Source organism: Aulonocara stuartgranti, assembly GCF_965226115.1.
Source record: "Aulonocara stuartgranti genome assembly, chromosome: 20".
In the NCBI taxonomy this organism is placed as follows: domain Eukaryota; kingdom Metazoa; phylum Chordata; class Actinopteri; order Cichliformes; family Cichlidae; genus Aulonocara; species Aulonocara stuartgranti.
In genome coordinates, this window is record NC_138956.1 from 12,917,522 (window position 1) to 12,933,234 (window position 15,713).

The 15,713-nt window shown below is 39.7% G+C and overlaps 1 protein-coding gene across 3 annotated transcripts in view; it reads left to right on the forward strand.

Moving 5' to 3' along the window:
• The window catches only part of LOC309697337 (MICOS complex subunit mic25a-like), a 75,002-nt gene that overhangs the window by 38,053 nt on the left and 21,236 nt on the right, over positions 1–15,713 (forward strand). For all 3 annotated transcript variants that reach the window (XM_082519191.1, XM_082519192.1, XM_082519193.1), the window contains 2 exons: positions 1,951–2,021; positions 15,200–15,335. In XM_082519191.1, coding sequence (XP_082375317.1) covers positions 1,951–2,021; positions 15,200–15,335 — 207 coding nt within the window. The remainder of the gene's footprint in view (positions 1–1,950; positions 2,022–15,199; positions 15,336–15,713) is intronic.

Below are 15,713 nucleotides of genomic sequence, written 5' to 3' on the forward strand. Positions count from 1 at the left end.
GCTAGTGTCATGTCATCACGTCATCTTGGCAAGCACAGTTAAACAGTATGTTTGAGTTAATCACCGATGATAATGAAGGAATGATGAATGGTGGAAAGCAACTCCAATATTATGCTTAATCTGTGGAAGGAGGGGAAAACACATGTTTGGAAGAAAAAATGGAGTGGAGGAAGGATGGTAATGAGAAGGAAGGAGAATGATGACGGTTAAGCAGTGGTGTAAGAAAAAAGAAAAGCAGGTGCTGGAAAATAACTCCCTTTATACCATGGTCCAGGTGAATACTTGATTTTTGCTGCAGGGTGTCTTTTGACAACAGGGACACAAATGATTACAATTTCTTACAGCGCAACACAATGCTAACATCAGATTAGTTACAAAAATGAGAGACTTTGAACTGATCCTCAGAAATCGTTAGCTGTCCACAGCTACTTTATGCTGAATGGGGAAAATCTCTCCTGTAGTTCATTAAATCCTTGCAGCCATCTGACGCAGCAGTACGGATATATTGATAAACCTGCTGCCTGTGATTCAAGATGCTACACTGAAACCCATGTCTACTATGCCAGGCCAACAACGCTGTGTTTCTTGCTTCAGTCACAAGAAGTGCCATTGATTGCTTTGAAATAAACATGTTTCTGTACACTTCAAATAGATATTTTTACCAATGTATGCTGAAGATAGTGATAGATATACTTGAATTTTATTGAAGTTTTTTTAGAGGCGCTCATACTCGCTGATGATAAACTGATGAGGTACATTTTATTAGCAGCAGCTGATTGCTTCTTACCCTCTTAATTCCTGTGGTTATTCCTATAGTTTTTCACATGACTGTATGATCATGCTGAGCCCAACTCTGTACTAAATAAATGTCAGGCCAAAATATTTCTCCCCTCTTTATTTCCTGCTACTTACCTTCATGCCTTCTGCTGCTTCTCTTTCTTTATTCTTGTCTTACCTTCTTTCTTGCCTTTTCTCGATTTCTTCCCTTCCATGCTTCCTTCCAAAGCTGGTACAGCTTGCTGGGTAAATATTTGTGGGGGATACAGGGTGCTGGAAGGCCTAAGCTGGGAGGATCAGCAGAGGAGAGGCTGCAGTTGTTGTGGATTAGCTGCTTGTTTTGTTATAATACCACTGTCTGCTTGCCTGGGTTTTGGTACTCACCAGGCAAGCTGCGAAATCAGAAATCACGATTTCTTGAAAAATGTATGAGTAATGCAGCTCATCACTGCTAGGCTTTAGTTCCGCTTAAAGAGGCTGGAATCACAAAAAATAGGTCCTGTATGTGAAGGTAATGCTATCTAATGGAAGTCAGACTCCTAAGTTTGAACTTGGAAGGAAAATCTGGGAAGTTATAAAGATGAGGTTTGAGGGGAAAAAAAAGGGTCCTAAATCATTGATGGACAAATGATGATCAGAAATGTTATTATTCAGTCAGATATGGGCACAGTCTGAAGTGAGAACCAATTTAATATGACTTAGGAACAGAGCGGCTATTTTAATGAAATAGCAAAGCTTAAATTTGGGAAAATTGTGATACATAGTTGTTTGTTTTGTCTATGCTCGCAGTGCAGCAAAAAATCAGATATGCTGCTTATAATATAGTTGAGCCTGTTGGCTTAGCTTAGCACAAACACTTGCTTTTATCTTCATGCTAAGCTTTCGAGTCCTTCATATTGCTTAATAGTGTTTCTTTTAAAGTCAAACATATACTTTCTAAATAATACATTATACATCTCTTTCTGCATTTGCCAGATCTTAGTTATCAGAGGGCACAGTTACAGAAAGGTATCTTGAACGGTCCCAGGGATGTATATATCAGCACTTTATAAGCCCTACTTACAATACTACAGTCACAAAGGCACACAAATACACACATTAACGCTGCAAAATCACACGTTTTACTAATGCTGTTTTTTTCCCTATTGTTGTTTTTGGTGTGCGTGTCTTTAGAATTTGGAAAGGTATCAACAAAGCAAAGAACAGTTCCACCAAGCTGCCTCCAAGACGGAAGAAAATGTCAGGTGAGACGCACAAGCACTCGCACACCCGCACATCTTATACAGTTACCCTAACCGCGACCTGATTTAAACCCTCGCGCTAAGGCCGAGGCTCATTCTCTGCTCTCTGGTGTCGGAAAATGAAGACCTGTTAAAATGTCATAACTCACAAAGATAACCACGCAAATACACACAGACACACGTTTATCTGGAGTCCAAAAATGAGGAGATATGATTCCTGGAGCCTCACACACCCACCCATCCCCACACTCATACACACTGTGACTCACACTTATCCATGCACACAGTTGAGTAATTAATGGCAATAGATTGTAATATTTTTTTCTTATTGTTTAACCAGTTGCATTCTTACCCTAGAGCAAACTGAAAATGTGATAAATGTTTTAATTGGCTGCTTTGATTAAGCTGCATCTAACAATACCTTATTTCCTCATCTTCACTTCTCATAGTGGACTTTTAATGAACCGCAGCTGGGAAAAGGTAGTTAATTGTTGCTGCTGAAATCAGTTTTTCTTTTTTCACTTTTTTAAGGGGGGGGGGGGGTCATCTCAGGTTCCATTTGCATTAGAAGCCAGAAGTGAGTTTGCTGTTAAAGGCCGAATGCTCTCAGTACAGCTAACTGGTAGTTCAAAGTTCAGATTCACTGAACAGCAATTTTTATTAACAAAGCAGGAAAAAACAAAGAAATTCAGGGAGCGACTGTGACAAACACAGGACCAGAAAGAAACTGGGCCCAGTCGGTCTGATGGCCACAGAACATGGGAACTAAATGAGGACGTTGAGCACCGTGAAGCAGGACAGCCATTGGTCAACTCACTGACAGAAGATGCTTTAACAAAACTCAAAAACTGAACATCTTGGGTGTACAAACATATTCTGCAGTGCTCAGTTCAGACCCAGGATATTAGTCCACTTGGGAACTGTATTAGGAAACTTCCTGCCCTGTTCAGCCATCTGAAAACAGCATTATTACCTATATAATAATTAAAAAATTAAAAAAAAAAAGGACAATTGTTTGTTATACATGCCTGTCAGAATAGTTCACAAATCTCTCTTTAAAAAAAACAAAAAACAAATCCAAACATCCTTTCCCTTAGATGGTTGAAATAAAAGAATTGGCTGTATCCTACCTGTGTAATCTTTTATTCCTGCTCCTTGCATTATTTAACAAGCTTGCTTGGAGGGGTTTTGTCTAAATCTTGTTGAACTTATTGTTCACCGTGTTATTTTAGATTATGGGGGGTTATCTGCTGTTAGTTCCAAAATCTTTTAACCTTGGCTTTACATATGTGTTGAGTGGAGGTGAGTAAACACAACAGGAAGGCTTTGCACAAGCTCGATTTGTATTTTGGAAGCTATCAACTTGAACTAGCTATCAACTGCAGGAGCTCATGTACACTGACTGTGGGTTATTTTTTTTCTGTCAGAACAGGTGCTTTATCTACCTGATGTGTGTGTGGTTGTACCCAAAAAGGGACAAATACTGTATTCAGACCACATAAATTATCTGTAACAATGAGGAAAATGTATTTATTCACTTTATCTTGACTAAACAGTATTGTTTAAAAGCACCCAAAGAAACTAACAGGCAACAGTTGTGTAATGTTTATGAAAATCTTACCCTAACACAAAATTGAAAATTTGTACTAGTGTACTGCTTTATACCCATCGATTGTCTGATTTAACTGACATAGGAAGACTGTGCAGAAATCCTCCAACAGTGGAATTGAGAGAAACGTCTTTTATATTTTATATTAAACTTCAGGCAGACCTTAGTTTTTAAAACTATCCGAGGGAAGTTTCTGAGTGCTGAGCAGTAGAACAAAGCTACTGTAAAATAAGATGTGGGTGACTCGTAAACCGCCCAAGCTCCACTGTCCGTGTTATTCTGTGCTTTGTATAAGCACGTGTTTATGCCTGCTGGTATGTGTGGGATGTGTTTAATCCACAGTTTAATCCACAGTTTAATCCTTGGCTTTGGCTGGCAGCACTCTGGGGCTTGAGGAAGCCAAAGAGCACAGGGCCAATGTGTCACCATGCTGTGCGCGCGTCTCTGTGTGTGTGTGTGTGTGTGTGAGAAAGGAAAAAGAAGATGAAGAGAGTAAGAAATTCTGCAACCTGTAGCACTCTAAAATGTCAAACTCAATGGAGCATAATAGAGCAGCCTCAGTAACTTTCCTATCATTCCTTGCCTTTCATTGCTTTGCCTTCTTTGTCCAACTCTTCAGGCCTGCCAATTACAAATTACTTTTCCCCTTTATTTTCTAGAAGTTCACTGCATTCCAGATTTCTTAACCAGATTCAGACATTTTTATGTAATGAGAAAGATTTTTCAAGCATAGTTCACATTTTGATTATAGCATACCATTTCATCTACTAGTACTTATCACAGGTACCTACAGTTCAAGTAGCCAGCAATTGTTAAGTACTGTAAATCAGAAAAACATACAACACTTGCAAGTCTGTACATACGTATTTTAACCAGGTTATTTCCACTTTTCAATCCACTATTGTTTCATGACAGTCCAGACAAATTGGAATTCCCGCAGAAATCAGGGGTTGACACGGAGATACATGGTGTGTATAAAGAGATGGATCCAGACAACAGAGACTGATGGAGAAAAAAGCCTACTTCTGTGAGCGCACTGGTGTTTCACAGAGACGTGGCTACAGGAATTACCCCAGATTGCATTGTTATCATTGACATCTGTCAGACAGTTCAGTGTACATGGTACACCAGGGAGGGGCAAAGAAAGAGGCAGAAGGTCTGCAGCCTTTATTAATAACACATTGCGGTACCTTGGGCAGATTCCTGTGAAGGACTGTTTGTTTAGCCCAGATGTTTAAGTTTATCTGCCCGCGCCTAACACACAAAGAGAACTATCATGTACTGTCTTGCTGTTGTCTGTCCTTCCACTAACCAGGCAACCACATATGTCATGTTGATACAAATTACTATATATATGGTTCGTACATTTGATGAAAGACCTCTATTATGCTTTTACTGTTAGAAGTTTTGTCCAAATACAGTTTCAGTAGTTGGTGAAATGGGCTGTGATGTTGATATCTGTAGTAGGACGTAAGCTTGTGTGGTAGTTTATCAGTCAAATTGTCACAAAATAAGCAAATGTTATAAAAATAAGCTGTTAATTATTGCCAAACCCGTCCCCGAGGCCCCCAGCCTCCCACTTTCCCCCTTTTCATGTTCCTACGTGTTGGTTAACAGTGTTGCACAATTTTGCAGTTTGCTTTGAAGAGCCATCAGTTTCACAAGCGTAAAACTGAAGTGCTGGCAGGTTATTTACTCTCCTAGAGTGGGATTACAGACAGTAAGAGATAAACTAAGGTAGGGTCTTGTTAGAAGAGTCAGTCAATGGCTCTCAATCTAAAACAGATTTCTGCAGTAGTTCAGAGCAGCTCAGTTTTATGAGTAGTGCACCACATGTGGCCTCTCTGTTTTCCAGCTGCCACAAAAAAATATATAAATGTTTAAATAAATGATGTCTCATATCGATGTCCTGTGGCTGTAGACGTTTCATAAACAACATTGTTGTTCTGAAACAAAGAGATTGATGTAGTTTCTGATATTCACTTAGCAAATATAAAACTCTTCTTCTAAATTGACAGGTTTTTCACACATTGGCAGTAGAATTGGAGTGAAAGAGGCATTGTGATGACAACGGCCTCCTCTTCAGAGTAGTCGAATGGGAGTGAAATGGAGACAGGCAAGATATACTGTATACTCACATCAGATCACTCGGGTCAATAATCCAAGGTGTTTTAACAAGGCCAGCTGTCTGTTACAGTGGCAGTCCAACTAGTCTTAATAGCCACCCTTTGTCAGATTCTTCCAACATGTGTCAGAACGTACCAGTCAACAGAGATCACTCAGTCATAAAGCCGACGAGTTGAGTCCAGATAGATAAGCAACCTAGTTTGAAGTTGTTGCTGTGCTGTAAGAGAAAAGCCAATCAAATACAAGTCTGGATTGCAAACAGATTTATAGCAACCTGAATTTGAATAGAAATGCTGTCAAATAAAGTTATGAAGATTAGGTGTAAGATTGGGTGTACAAATCGGCTCCGCATCAGCTACAGATGGATCCGCACCCTACATATAAGCTTTTTGTATATTCTTGTTTTCTCTATCTTAGATACCTTAAACAACCTTTAGGCAGCTGCCTGCTGCAGACTGTATTTGTGATCAGCAAATTATTGGTTAGTTTCGACATTAGTTAGGGTGCAGCTGAAATGGAGCTGCAATGGAAAATCATATCACCTGTTACTTTCAGTATTTCCCGATAGCAGAATCTTTTTTGCTGCAGTCTGAATTTTAACAGATTTGTCCTTCACACAGATCCACAGTTTTTTACCGCCTGTGATCGAAAAACTAAATTCACTACTATGTCCCACAACAAGCAGGCAATGACTGTACACCCAGCTATAATCTTTGTTTCTTTGGATATTTGTGCAGTTCACTCTGGTATAGCAGACTGGATTCACATTCGTGCATGAATGGATTTGAGAAGTTGCCGTTTCCAGTGAAGAATGAGAAATGATGTTGTTCAGTAGATTGTTTATTTATTTTTTGCCCTGTTTCCTTTGGAGTATAATGTTTAACAAAACAACAAAATAGTATTAAAATGAGATGTTTATTAGTTTAAGTACAACTTAAAATTGGTGATTAAAAAAATAGGATGACAGTTTACAAAAACAAGAACAGGCATAAATGAATTATTACACAATATATGGTTTTTATTTTAAAACTAGAAGATAGCTGGGCCCGAGTGGGAGCATTCATCTTTATTTCTATTATGCACGTTTTCCAGATGGACACAGACGGATTCTTTACAGTATACATTTTTATGGAAATCTTTTGCATTACAGTCATCAGAGCCACTGTGGAAGGCTAAGTGAAATGATGTGTGCAGCATTGTTAAAGGACTGACAAAAGTGAGAGGGAGTCCTTTGTCTCTCGCAAACACGGAAGTTAAAGTGAAGTCTGAGCACTACTATATAGTGGACCCGCTCTTCTGGGTTACGGTTGTGATGGAATAGGAGAGATGGGAGAGGATGAGTGAAGGAGTGTAGAGAAACAAGATAGGGGGGAAGAGCATATGTGCCCTGAGTCAATTGAAAAGCTGTCAGGGAGCAGGTGCCTACAAGCTACAAGCTAGAGATAAGAGGCAACCCTTTCTCTGTAGCTGTTTTCCTCTTCACCTGTCCTGCCCTATCTCTTTTTCTTATTATCGTCTTTTTTTCCACCACCACATCAGTATTAATCAAACCACTAACATAAGAGTAGTCGGAGTGATTCAGAACCTCCAGTGTACCAAAATGTCATTACCTGATAACTTGTTTACCTTCTGTTGTTGCTGTCATAGGAGAACTTCTCTGATGTTAGCACGTTTCCCTTATTGGGAGACAGAGTTTTGATTCTGGTTCAAAGCTAATTAGACTTTAGTTTTTAAGATTAGACTGCTGTAGAGCTCTTGGTCAACACATTGCCTCCTTTGTTTACAGGCGCACATACAGTGGGGCAAAAAAGTATTTAGTCAGCCACCGATTGTGCAAGTTCCCCCACTTAAAACGATGACAGAGGTCAGTAATTTGCACCAGAGGTACACTTCAACTGTGAGAGACAGAATGTGAAAAACAAATCCATGAATCCACATGGTAGGATTTGTAAAGAATTTATTCGTAAATCAGGGTGGAAAATAAGTATTTGGTCAATAACAAAAATACAACTCAATACTTTGTAACATAACCTTTGTTGGCAATAACAGAGGTCAAACGTTTACTATAGGTCTTTACCAGGTTTGCACACACAGTAGCTGGTATTTTGGCCCATTCCTCCATGCAGATCTTCTCGAGAGCAGTGATGTTTTGGGGCTGTCGCCGAGCAACACGGACCTTCAACTCCCGCCACAGATTTTCTATGGGGTTGAGGTCTGGAGACTGGCTAGGCCACTCCAGGACTTTCAAATGCTTCTTACGGAGCCACTCCTTTGTTGCCCGGGCGGTGTGTTTTGGATCATTGTCATGTTGGAAGACCCAGCCTCGTTTCATCTTCAAAGTTCTCACTGATGGAAGGAGGTTTTGGCTCAAAATCTCACGATACATGGCCCCATTCATTCTGTCCTTAACACGGATCAGTCGTCCTGTCCCCTTGGCAGAAAAACAGCCCCATAGCATGATGTTTCCACCCCCATGCTTCACAGTAGGTATGGTGTTCTTGGGATGCAACTCAGTATTCTTCTTCCTCCAAACACGACGAGTTGAGTTTATACCAAAAAGTTCTACTTTGGTTTCATCTGACCACATGACATTCTCCCAATCCTCTGCTGTATCATCCATGTGCTCTCTGGCAAACTTCAGACGGGCCTGGACATGCACTGGCTTCAGCAGCGGAACACGTCTGGCACTGCGGGATTTGATTCCCTGCCGTTGTAGTGTGTTACTGATGGTGACCTTTGTTACTTTGGTCCCAGCTCTCTGCAGGTCATTCACCAGGTCCCCTCGTGTGGTTCTGGGATCTTTGCTCACCGTTCTCATGATCATTTTGACCCCACGGGATGAGATCTTGCGTGGAGCCCCAGATCGAGGGAGATTATCAGTGGTCTTGTATGTCTTCCATTTTCTGATGATTGCTCCCACAGTTGATTTTTTCACACCAAGCTGCTTGCCTATTGTAGATTCACTCTTCCCAGTCTGGTGCAGGTCTACAATACTTTTCCTGGTGTCCTTTGAAAGCTCTTTGGTCTTGGCCATGGCGGAGTTTGGAGTCTGACTGTTTGAGGCTGTGGACAGGTGTCTTTTATACAGATGATGAGTTCAAACAGGTGCCATTCATACAGGTAACGAGTGGGGGACAGAAAAGCTTCTTACAGAAGACGTTACAGGTCTGTGAGAGCCAGAGATTTTCCTTGTTTGAGGTGACCAAATACTTATTTTCCACCCTAATTTACGAAGAAATTCTTTACAAATCCTACCATGTGGATTCATGGATTTTTTTTTTCACATTCTGTCTCTCACAGTTGAAGTGTACCTCTGGTGCAAATTACTGACCTCTGTCATCATTTTAAGTGGGGGAACTTGCACAATCGGTGGCTGACTAAATACTTTTTTGCCCCACTGTATTAGATCGGCCGTTAATTTATGGACTTGTTTTGCTTTTTCACCGTTTGCTGTTGGACCCAGGAGTTTGAGGTTTTGAGTTCATTATGCTTTTTGATTTATGTTTCAGTTTTTCTTTCTTTTAGAATTTTGGTCAGTATTTATTTTACTATTAATAGAGTTTCTGTTTTGTTTTGGTTTTTTTTACTTGGGTTTACACATCTTGTTTATCTTAAGTTTGTATATATTCTCTATGGTTTATTTTTTAGTCTTGCTAATAGTCTTACATTAAGTCAGTGATGACTTCAGGTTTATAGTTATTTCCCCTTTTGTGTTTCCATTCTGTTCCTTCCATCAGTCTCATCCCTCTCTTCTCTTTTGTCTTCTCCTGCGTCAAGCTTGTTTAGATCTTTTATGTTGGTAACTGTTGTTCCCTGTGCATGTGTGATTTTCACCCTCCCTCCCACCGTCTCGTTATGTTAATTATCTTAAGCTTTGTTCCCCACCTGTCTCCTCTTCCCTCATTAGCTCTTGTATATTTTGCCAGTCTTCCTTTGTCCTGTGTTGCGTTTTTGCTTGCATGCGTTCCTCTGCCTCGCCTTTTTTTCCTCAGGTATGTTCTGGAAGTTTGGATTCCTTGGCTTGGTGCCCTGTTAGCTTTTAAAAATTGGGCTTTGTGAGTTTCCTGGACCAAGAAACATTAAAGGTTTTTTCAAGTTTATTTACATCTTGAGAGTGCTGCGTTTGGCTCCATACGTTTTTGTCTTTTTCACAACATTTCATCACACCATCACCACCTTGGTATTTTGATTGGTTTACGGAGCCTGACAGGAAAAAGCAGGACTGCACAAGTTGTCTATCACATGGTTGCAGTGCCCTAAAACAAACCCTGCCTTGTTTTTAAATTTATGGAAAGAAAAGAGAGCAAAACATTGTTATTCATGTGACAAAGACATTATTTTTAATGGTTTTTTGTGACATCACATCGCATACCACTGCCACAATGAGAAGTAAAGTTTGATTTTTTCTAATAAGAAAAAAATCAAATTATAGCAACATTATAGCATTGTTTGGATTTTCTTTTGTTTACATAAATTATTATGATTTTTTTAGCACTATATACAAAAATAGCTGACAAAACCTCCAGGTCAGTGCCTGTGATGCTGTCAAATAAAGCAGCCTTTATTCCAATTAATTTAAAAAATGCATTTATTGTAATTTAATTCTGAAATATAGCTCATGTTAAGAGCATGATTGTAGTTGGAGGCTATTACTGGAATAACAAAGCAATGTGTCTGCTCACACACGAGGTATTCCAGACTTCCTACACTACGTCACAGCATTTGATTCTCTCCGCTTTTGTTTTTTTTCTCTCTCCTCGGGTGCTTATTTGTATGAGATGTTAACACGATTTTCTAATTACTTGCCTGAAACACATTAGAGATACCAGCCCTTTGTAGTTGACAGGATAGAAATAAAATGGTGTATAGGACAAACAGTGCCTCATATGTATAGCCAAAGCCATTAAGGAAAAACACAAAAACATCACTCTTAACTCTGAGAGAAGCGCGGTTTCGAGGTGATAAAAGCATCTTCCTTATCAGTCTCGTAGCTTTCCCGGAGGCTTTTGTAGTCACTGGTGTGTTTTCGTGTCTCTTCCGTTTTCCAATTTCTCACCCTTTCATTTCTCTCCCTCTCTTTGTCTTGGTAAGCTGCGTGGTCCAGAAGTCTGAGGCCTCTGTGTTCTGCCCGCCTCCGCCTTCGCTGCCGGAGATTAAAAATAATGGGCAGCACCATTAATTAAGCGACTAATCTTACTGTTTATGTTTTGTTATATTTACTGCTCACAGATGCGTGGAGTACCCCACCACACCACCACCTCCAAAAAAATGTAAAAATTGCTATTTCCACTCGCATTTAGAGTGCTTCTGCAGCACGCACACACGAAAATGAACAACAACAACCCCATACATGGCTCAGCGGGCTGTCAGAGATGCCACTTTACCTCATTCCAGCTAAAAAAAAAAAGAAGAAGAAGAAGAAAGAAGTCCCACCACTCCCCACCCCGCTCACTCTCCTCCTCTTATTTATTTATTTTCGTAAGCGGCTCAGTTAATATTGTTGATTTAAGACCTCACCTTCAATTTGGTGTAGCATGTGGACAGAGCTTTAGCTTTTGCTGCAGCTGAACCAATTTTCTGCTTCAAGCGCCTTTAATAAACCACGTAGCGCTATCAGGAGGCTTTGGCTTCCCTGATGAAGGCCATTTATTTCAAATTAAAGGAGAGTTCCTTATCTTTGGCGGCCTCAAACGGAGGGGGAGATAAAGATGGCACACTTTGGTGTTGTACTCTCTGTGTTGTTAATGGTGGGACCAAAAAGAAAAAAAAAGAGGAGGAGGGCGGGCGAGGGAGAGAAAAAAGTAAGAAAGAAGACAGAGTTGGAGGGAAGGCGAAAAGTGGAAGAAGAGCGATTAATCAGGAGATATAAACCATTGGAGGTTGTTTGGGGGGAACCGAGTAATCTGATAGGCTGTCATCTTCTTCAAATGGGCTTCTAAAAGAGAGCCAATTGATGCTTCATTCCATCCATCATTCTATCTCACTTTCTGTTTTTTCCTCTTCATCTCTGTTCGTTTTCCTCTTTAACCTCGATCACCTGCGCTCAGATAAACTCCGTTGCCGCATCCATGATATTTTTCCTGATGATAAAGTGTTTGCGTGGATATGGATATGCTGTAATTGAAACGATGGGGTCAGCTTCTCTTCATGAGTCAAAGTCTAAAAGAGTCTTTAATTTGGCTTTCAATTAAATCCGGTGTTAAACGCTCCTCGTGGAGAAAGCGAGCAGGGACACAGTGCGGAGATCGACGTGTTGGCATGTAGCGAAGCGCGTGCATGCACGGCGCCCTTTGATGTTTACAGCAGACGTGTGCGCACGTGCCAGTCTATACCTGCGTGGGTGTACATAACTCTCTTGTCTCTGCTTCAATCAGTCAGAATCCATTACCGCGAGGCGCCCAGGCAGCAAGCCTGTCGTAGTTAACAATCACACAGATAGACAGGTAAAGACAAATTATAATACAGCCCACATATCAAATTAAACACGGCTAATTCAATCTCTCAAAGCACACTTTTCTGCTGTATTTGATCAGAATGATCCTGCCCACTCAATTAAGTACGATTTAGCGCTAATTGTACGATTCACAGTGAAGCACGTACTATACACCCCATAGGTTGTTCAAACAGGTTGGCACGTCTAGGTGTGAATTGTTTTTTATCTTCACTCCCATTTTTTTCTACTTTTTCTTAAAAGAGTTTCTTTTGTTCTGATCTGAGACAAAATAAAATTAAAAAGACAGCTTTAACCCAGAACTTGAACTTGAACACAGCTGTAAAACAAGTGTTCAAAATTAAACAACACAGTTTGTTGTTTGGTATTGTTACAGGTATAGACAGGTGACACAATTGAAATTGGTAAAGATGTTTATAAAGTATTTTAGGCCTAAGGTGAAAAACTGTGGAGAGTCGGGAGAAGTACTTTTAAGAAGACTTAAGAACTTCTAAAGCAACGAGAAAGCCGTGGAAAGTGTAGTTGTGCCGGAGCACTGAAAGCACCATCAACTGCTTTCCCCCCCTCTAAGTGAGGAAATGGCATATTTGTGATTTGCATAGTACAGTTATTTCTCATCCTCCATCCTTTCAGTGTCTGTCATGCAAAAGGTCCAGTACAACAAAACAGCTGCTGCAAAGCTGTTTGATTCACATCAGTTTATGAAGTGGGTAAGATGTAAACGTCCCAATTTAAAGAGTGAGTTTATTTTTTAAACCTCCTATAACACAACTGAGATTAAAGTTGGACACACTGCTAACTTCATGCGGTCTTAATTGTTAATGGTGTAACCATAGTTGATCAGCTTTACGAGATGAGTCCCTAAAAAATGATAAAGCTTCCCTGATTGTTGTGTGTGTAAGGTCGGGGGGCGGGTTCATTCCACTGCAGGGCAACCTGCCACTGCATGTGGCAAATTTGAACTTGAACTTGATTTAATCACCCTTCACGGGAAAAAAAAATTTTTTTGGCGTGTCCAGCCAGCTTTCAGTGCAGCTAATGTTGTTAAGACTGCTCAGTCCTGTTCTCTCCTCCACATTCAGAGGAAATAAGAAGAGAATATGAAAGCTTCTAATTGCTTGTGGGATCCTTCTGCAGATGGAAGTTTGTGATAGACCAGAGTCCTCGCTGCTGCACTGGTGCATTTCCCCACTTTTCACCAAATATGTCAGTGATGTGATCATTTTTGTTACTGCTACCAAGAAGGTTATGTTTTTGGTAGTGTTTGCATATGTGCGTGTTGTCATTCTGTCTGTAAACACAATAGCTTTGCGAGGGTGTAGAGTGGGCTCATGTTAACAATTCATTAAAATTTGGCTCACCTTCACTAACGGCTTCAATGTCATCTTAATGATTTATCGGCCTAAATTTGACGAAAAGATGCGTAACTTGGAAACTTTATTTTCAACATACAGAAAGTATAATATAAATATTTAAAATAACATGTCACACTTGACCTCTGACCTCGCTTTTACATTTAAGGATACCTTTCTTTAAAGTTGTCCCCCAAATATATTATATCTTTAAAGAAAGTATTAACTTATTAGCTTCATGTCCAGTTATTTACAATTCAGTGCCTATTATCCATGACCTACTCTTACATAACGTTTATATACAAAGTACAACACCGTTGCCTTTAAAGTAAATACTCGGAGGGCTTCTTGTTTCTGCTGCTACATCAGGAAGTGAGCACATCTCTAATGAGACTGATCACAAAGCCTGAGTGATCTAACCTGCAGTGTTTCATTAGTTTACTGTCACTTAGTTTTCCTGCTCGTTCTCTGCTGCTTCAGAAACTGGTAGCAGTCTTAAAGATCCTCTTCCCCTCTATTAACAGTTATTCATCATCAATGATCTCTTTAAGGGTGCCAGGATGCTTTGTAGATGACCTTTATCTTTACAGGGATTTGTCTAATGGAAAAGTTCAGACAAAGTTCTTCGGACAGCTTGCTGTTGTTTAAAAGAATAATTTCAGCATTTAGAAATGCACTTTGCTAATAAAAGCTTTTTAAATAAGGTCCCCAAGAGTACTTGGAGGCCCTTTTTTATTTGTCTGGTACAAATGTTTCCTTTGACTCCTGATTATAATTTTGTGATCTAAGCACAAAATCACTGCGACCTCCCGAAACACAGTTTTGACCATAACTAGGAAATTCTCATTAAGCAATTATGACAAAATTTCACACAGCATATGTTTTGATGCCAGACTATGATGTGCATACCACATTTTGAATGTAATGTTCTCCAAAAAGGCTCTTTGTGTCAGTATTTAAAACTGTAATCAAAAAACCACATTTCTGAAATGTTTCAATGAATGAATTCCATGAACAAAGTGAGCTGATGAAGTTGTTTTGTTTAGTCACTCTAGTTGACTCTGTCTTGTCTGTCTGTGCAAGCTTCTGCTTTTTGCCTTCCTTTGTTTACAGGCTAGTGTCTGTCTGTGAGTGTGCTGCTGGAGAGTTGGTGAATAACAGGTTTTTGGAGCTTTTCTGCTGAAAATAGCCGTGCTGCCACCAAAACAGCAATAGACAGCTCTCTTGGATACTTGTAAACTTTCATAGATTGTAAATGCATTTTAGATGCTTTTTCTTGCAGCTTTTCTTCCCTCTAAGTCAGTCATGAATGTGAGACTGACAGCTAGAGTATTGATTTTTTTTTTTTTTAAGTTGTTTTTTGTTTCAGTTGTGATCCAGCATTTTTCTCTTTTTCTGAGCAGCTGACCTACCTGAATTCATGTTACACTGATACTATGTCATCAACTAATCAAAGCTAAACTGATGAATGAAACGTTGATTTACAGAAGATGTAAGAATCTGAATGAATAGTGTGATGAGTTTACTTCTTCTTCTTTTTTTTTATTTTATTTGAAAGCCTAATTTACACTAGCAGTAAGAAACAGAGGTACAAAAATGACAGTTTTTTCACTCCGTCTCTCTTGTTTCTTGTCTTTTGCAGGCCTCGCAACACAGAGGCAGTGTGTGCTGGCCTGCAGGCTCAGATTTTATCCTGTTACAGGGACAACAAAGACCAGACCTTAAAGTGTTCTGACCTGGCCAAAGAATACATGCAGTGTATCAATGCTGCAAAAAAGGTGAGAGCTTTTTCAATCTGCAAAGATATAATAAAAAAGTGTCAGGGATGGTGCAAAGTGTTAATGTGTCATGAATGTAACGCTGAAAACAGAAAGATTTGAGATTTATTTTTACATGTTATGAGGACTCCACCTATAGCCTTCACCTATCGTTTTTGCACTTTGGTTCCTCTACAGATGCAAAATAATCTAAAGTAAAAGTGCTTTTATTTTGAAAATGCATTTAGATTGTTTATAAGGATTTATTCATTTTTATGAAGTAGTAGGAGAGTAGGAGAGATTACAATAACTAATAGTCATTCACCTTAAAAAAATGTGTAATCCCGCCCCCTCACTGCTAAGTTCTTCTTTAATAGTCGCTTCAGGTTTTTCTAAGAT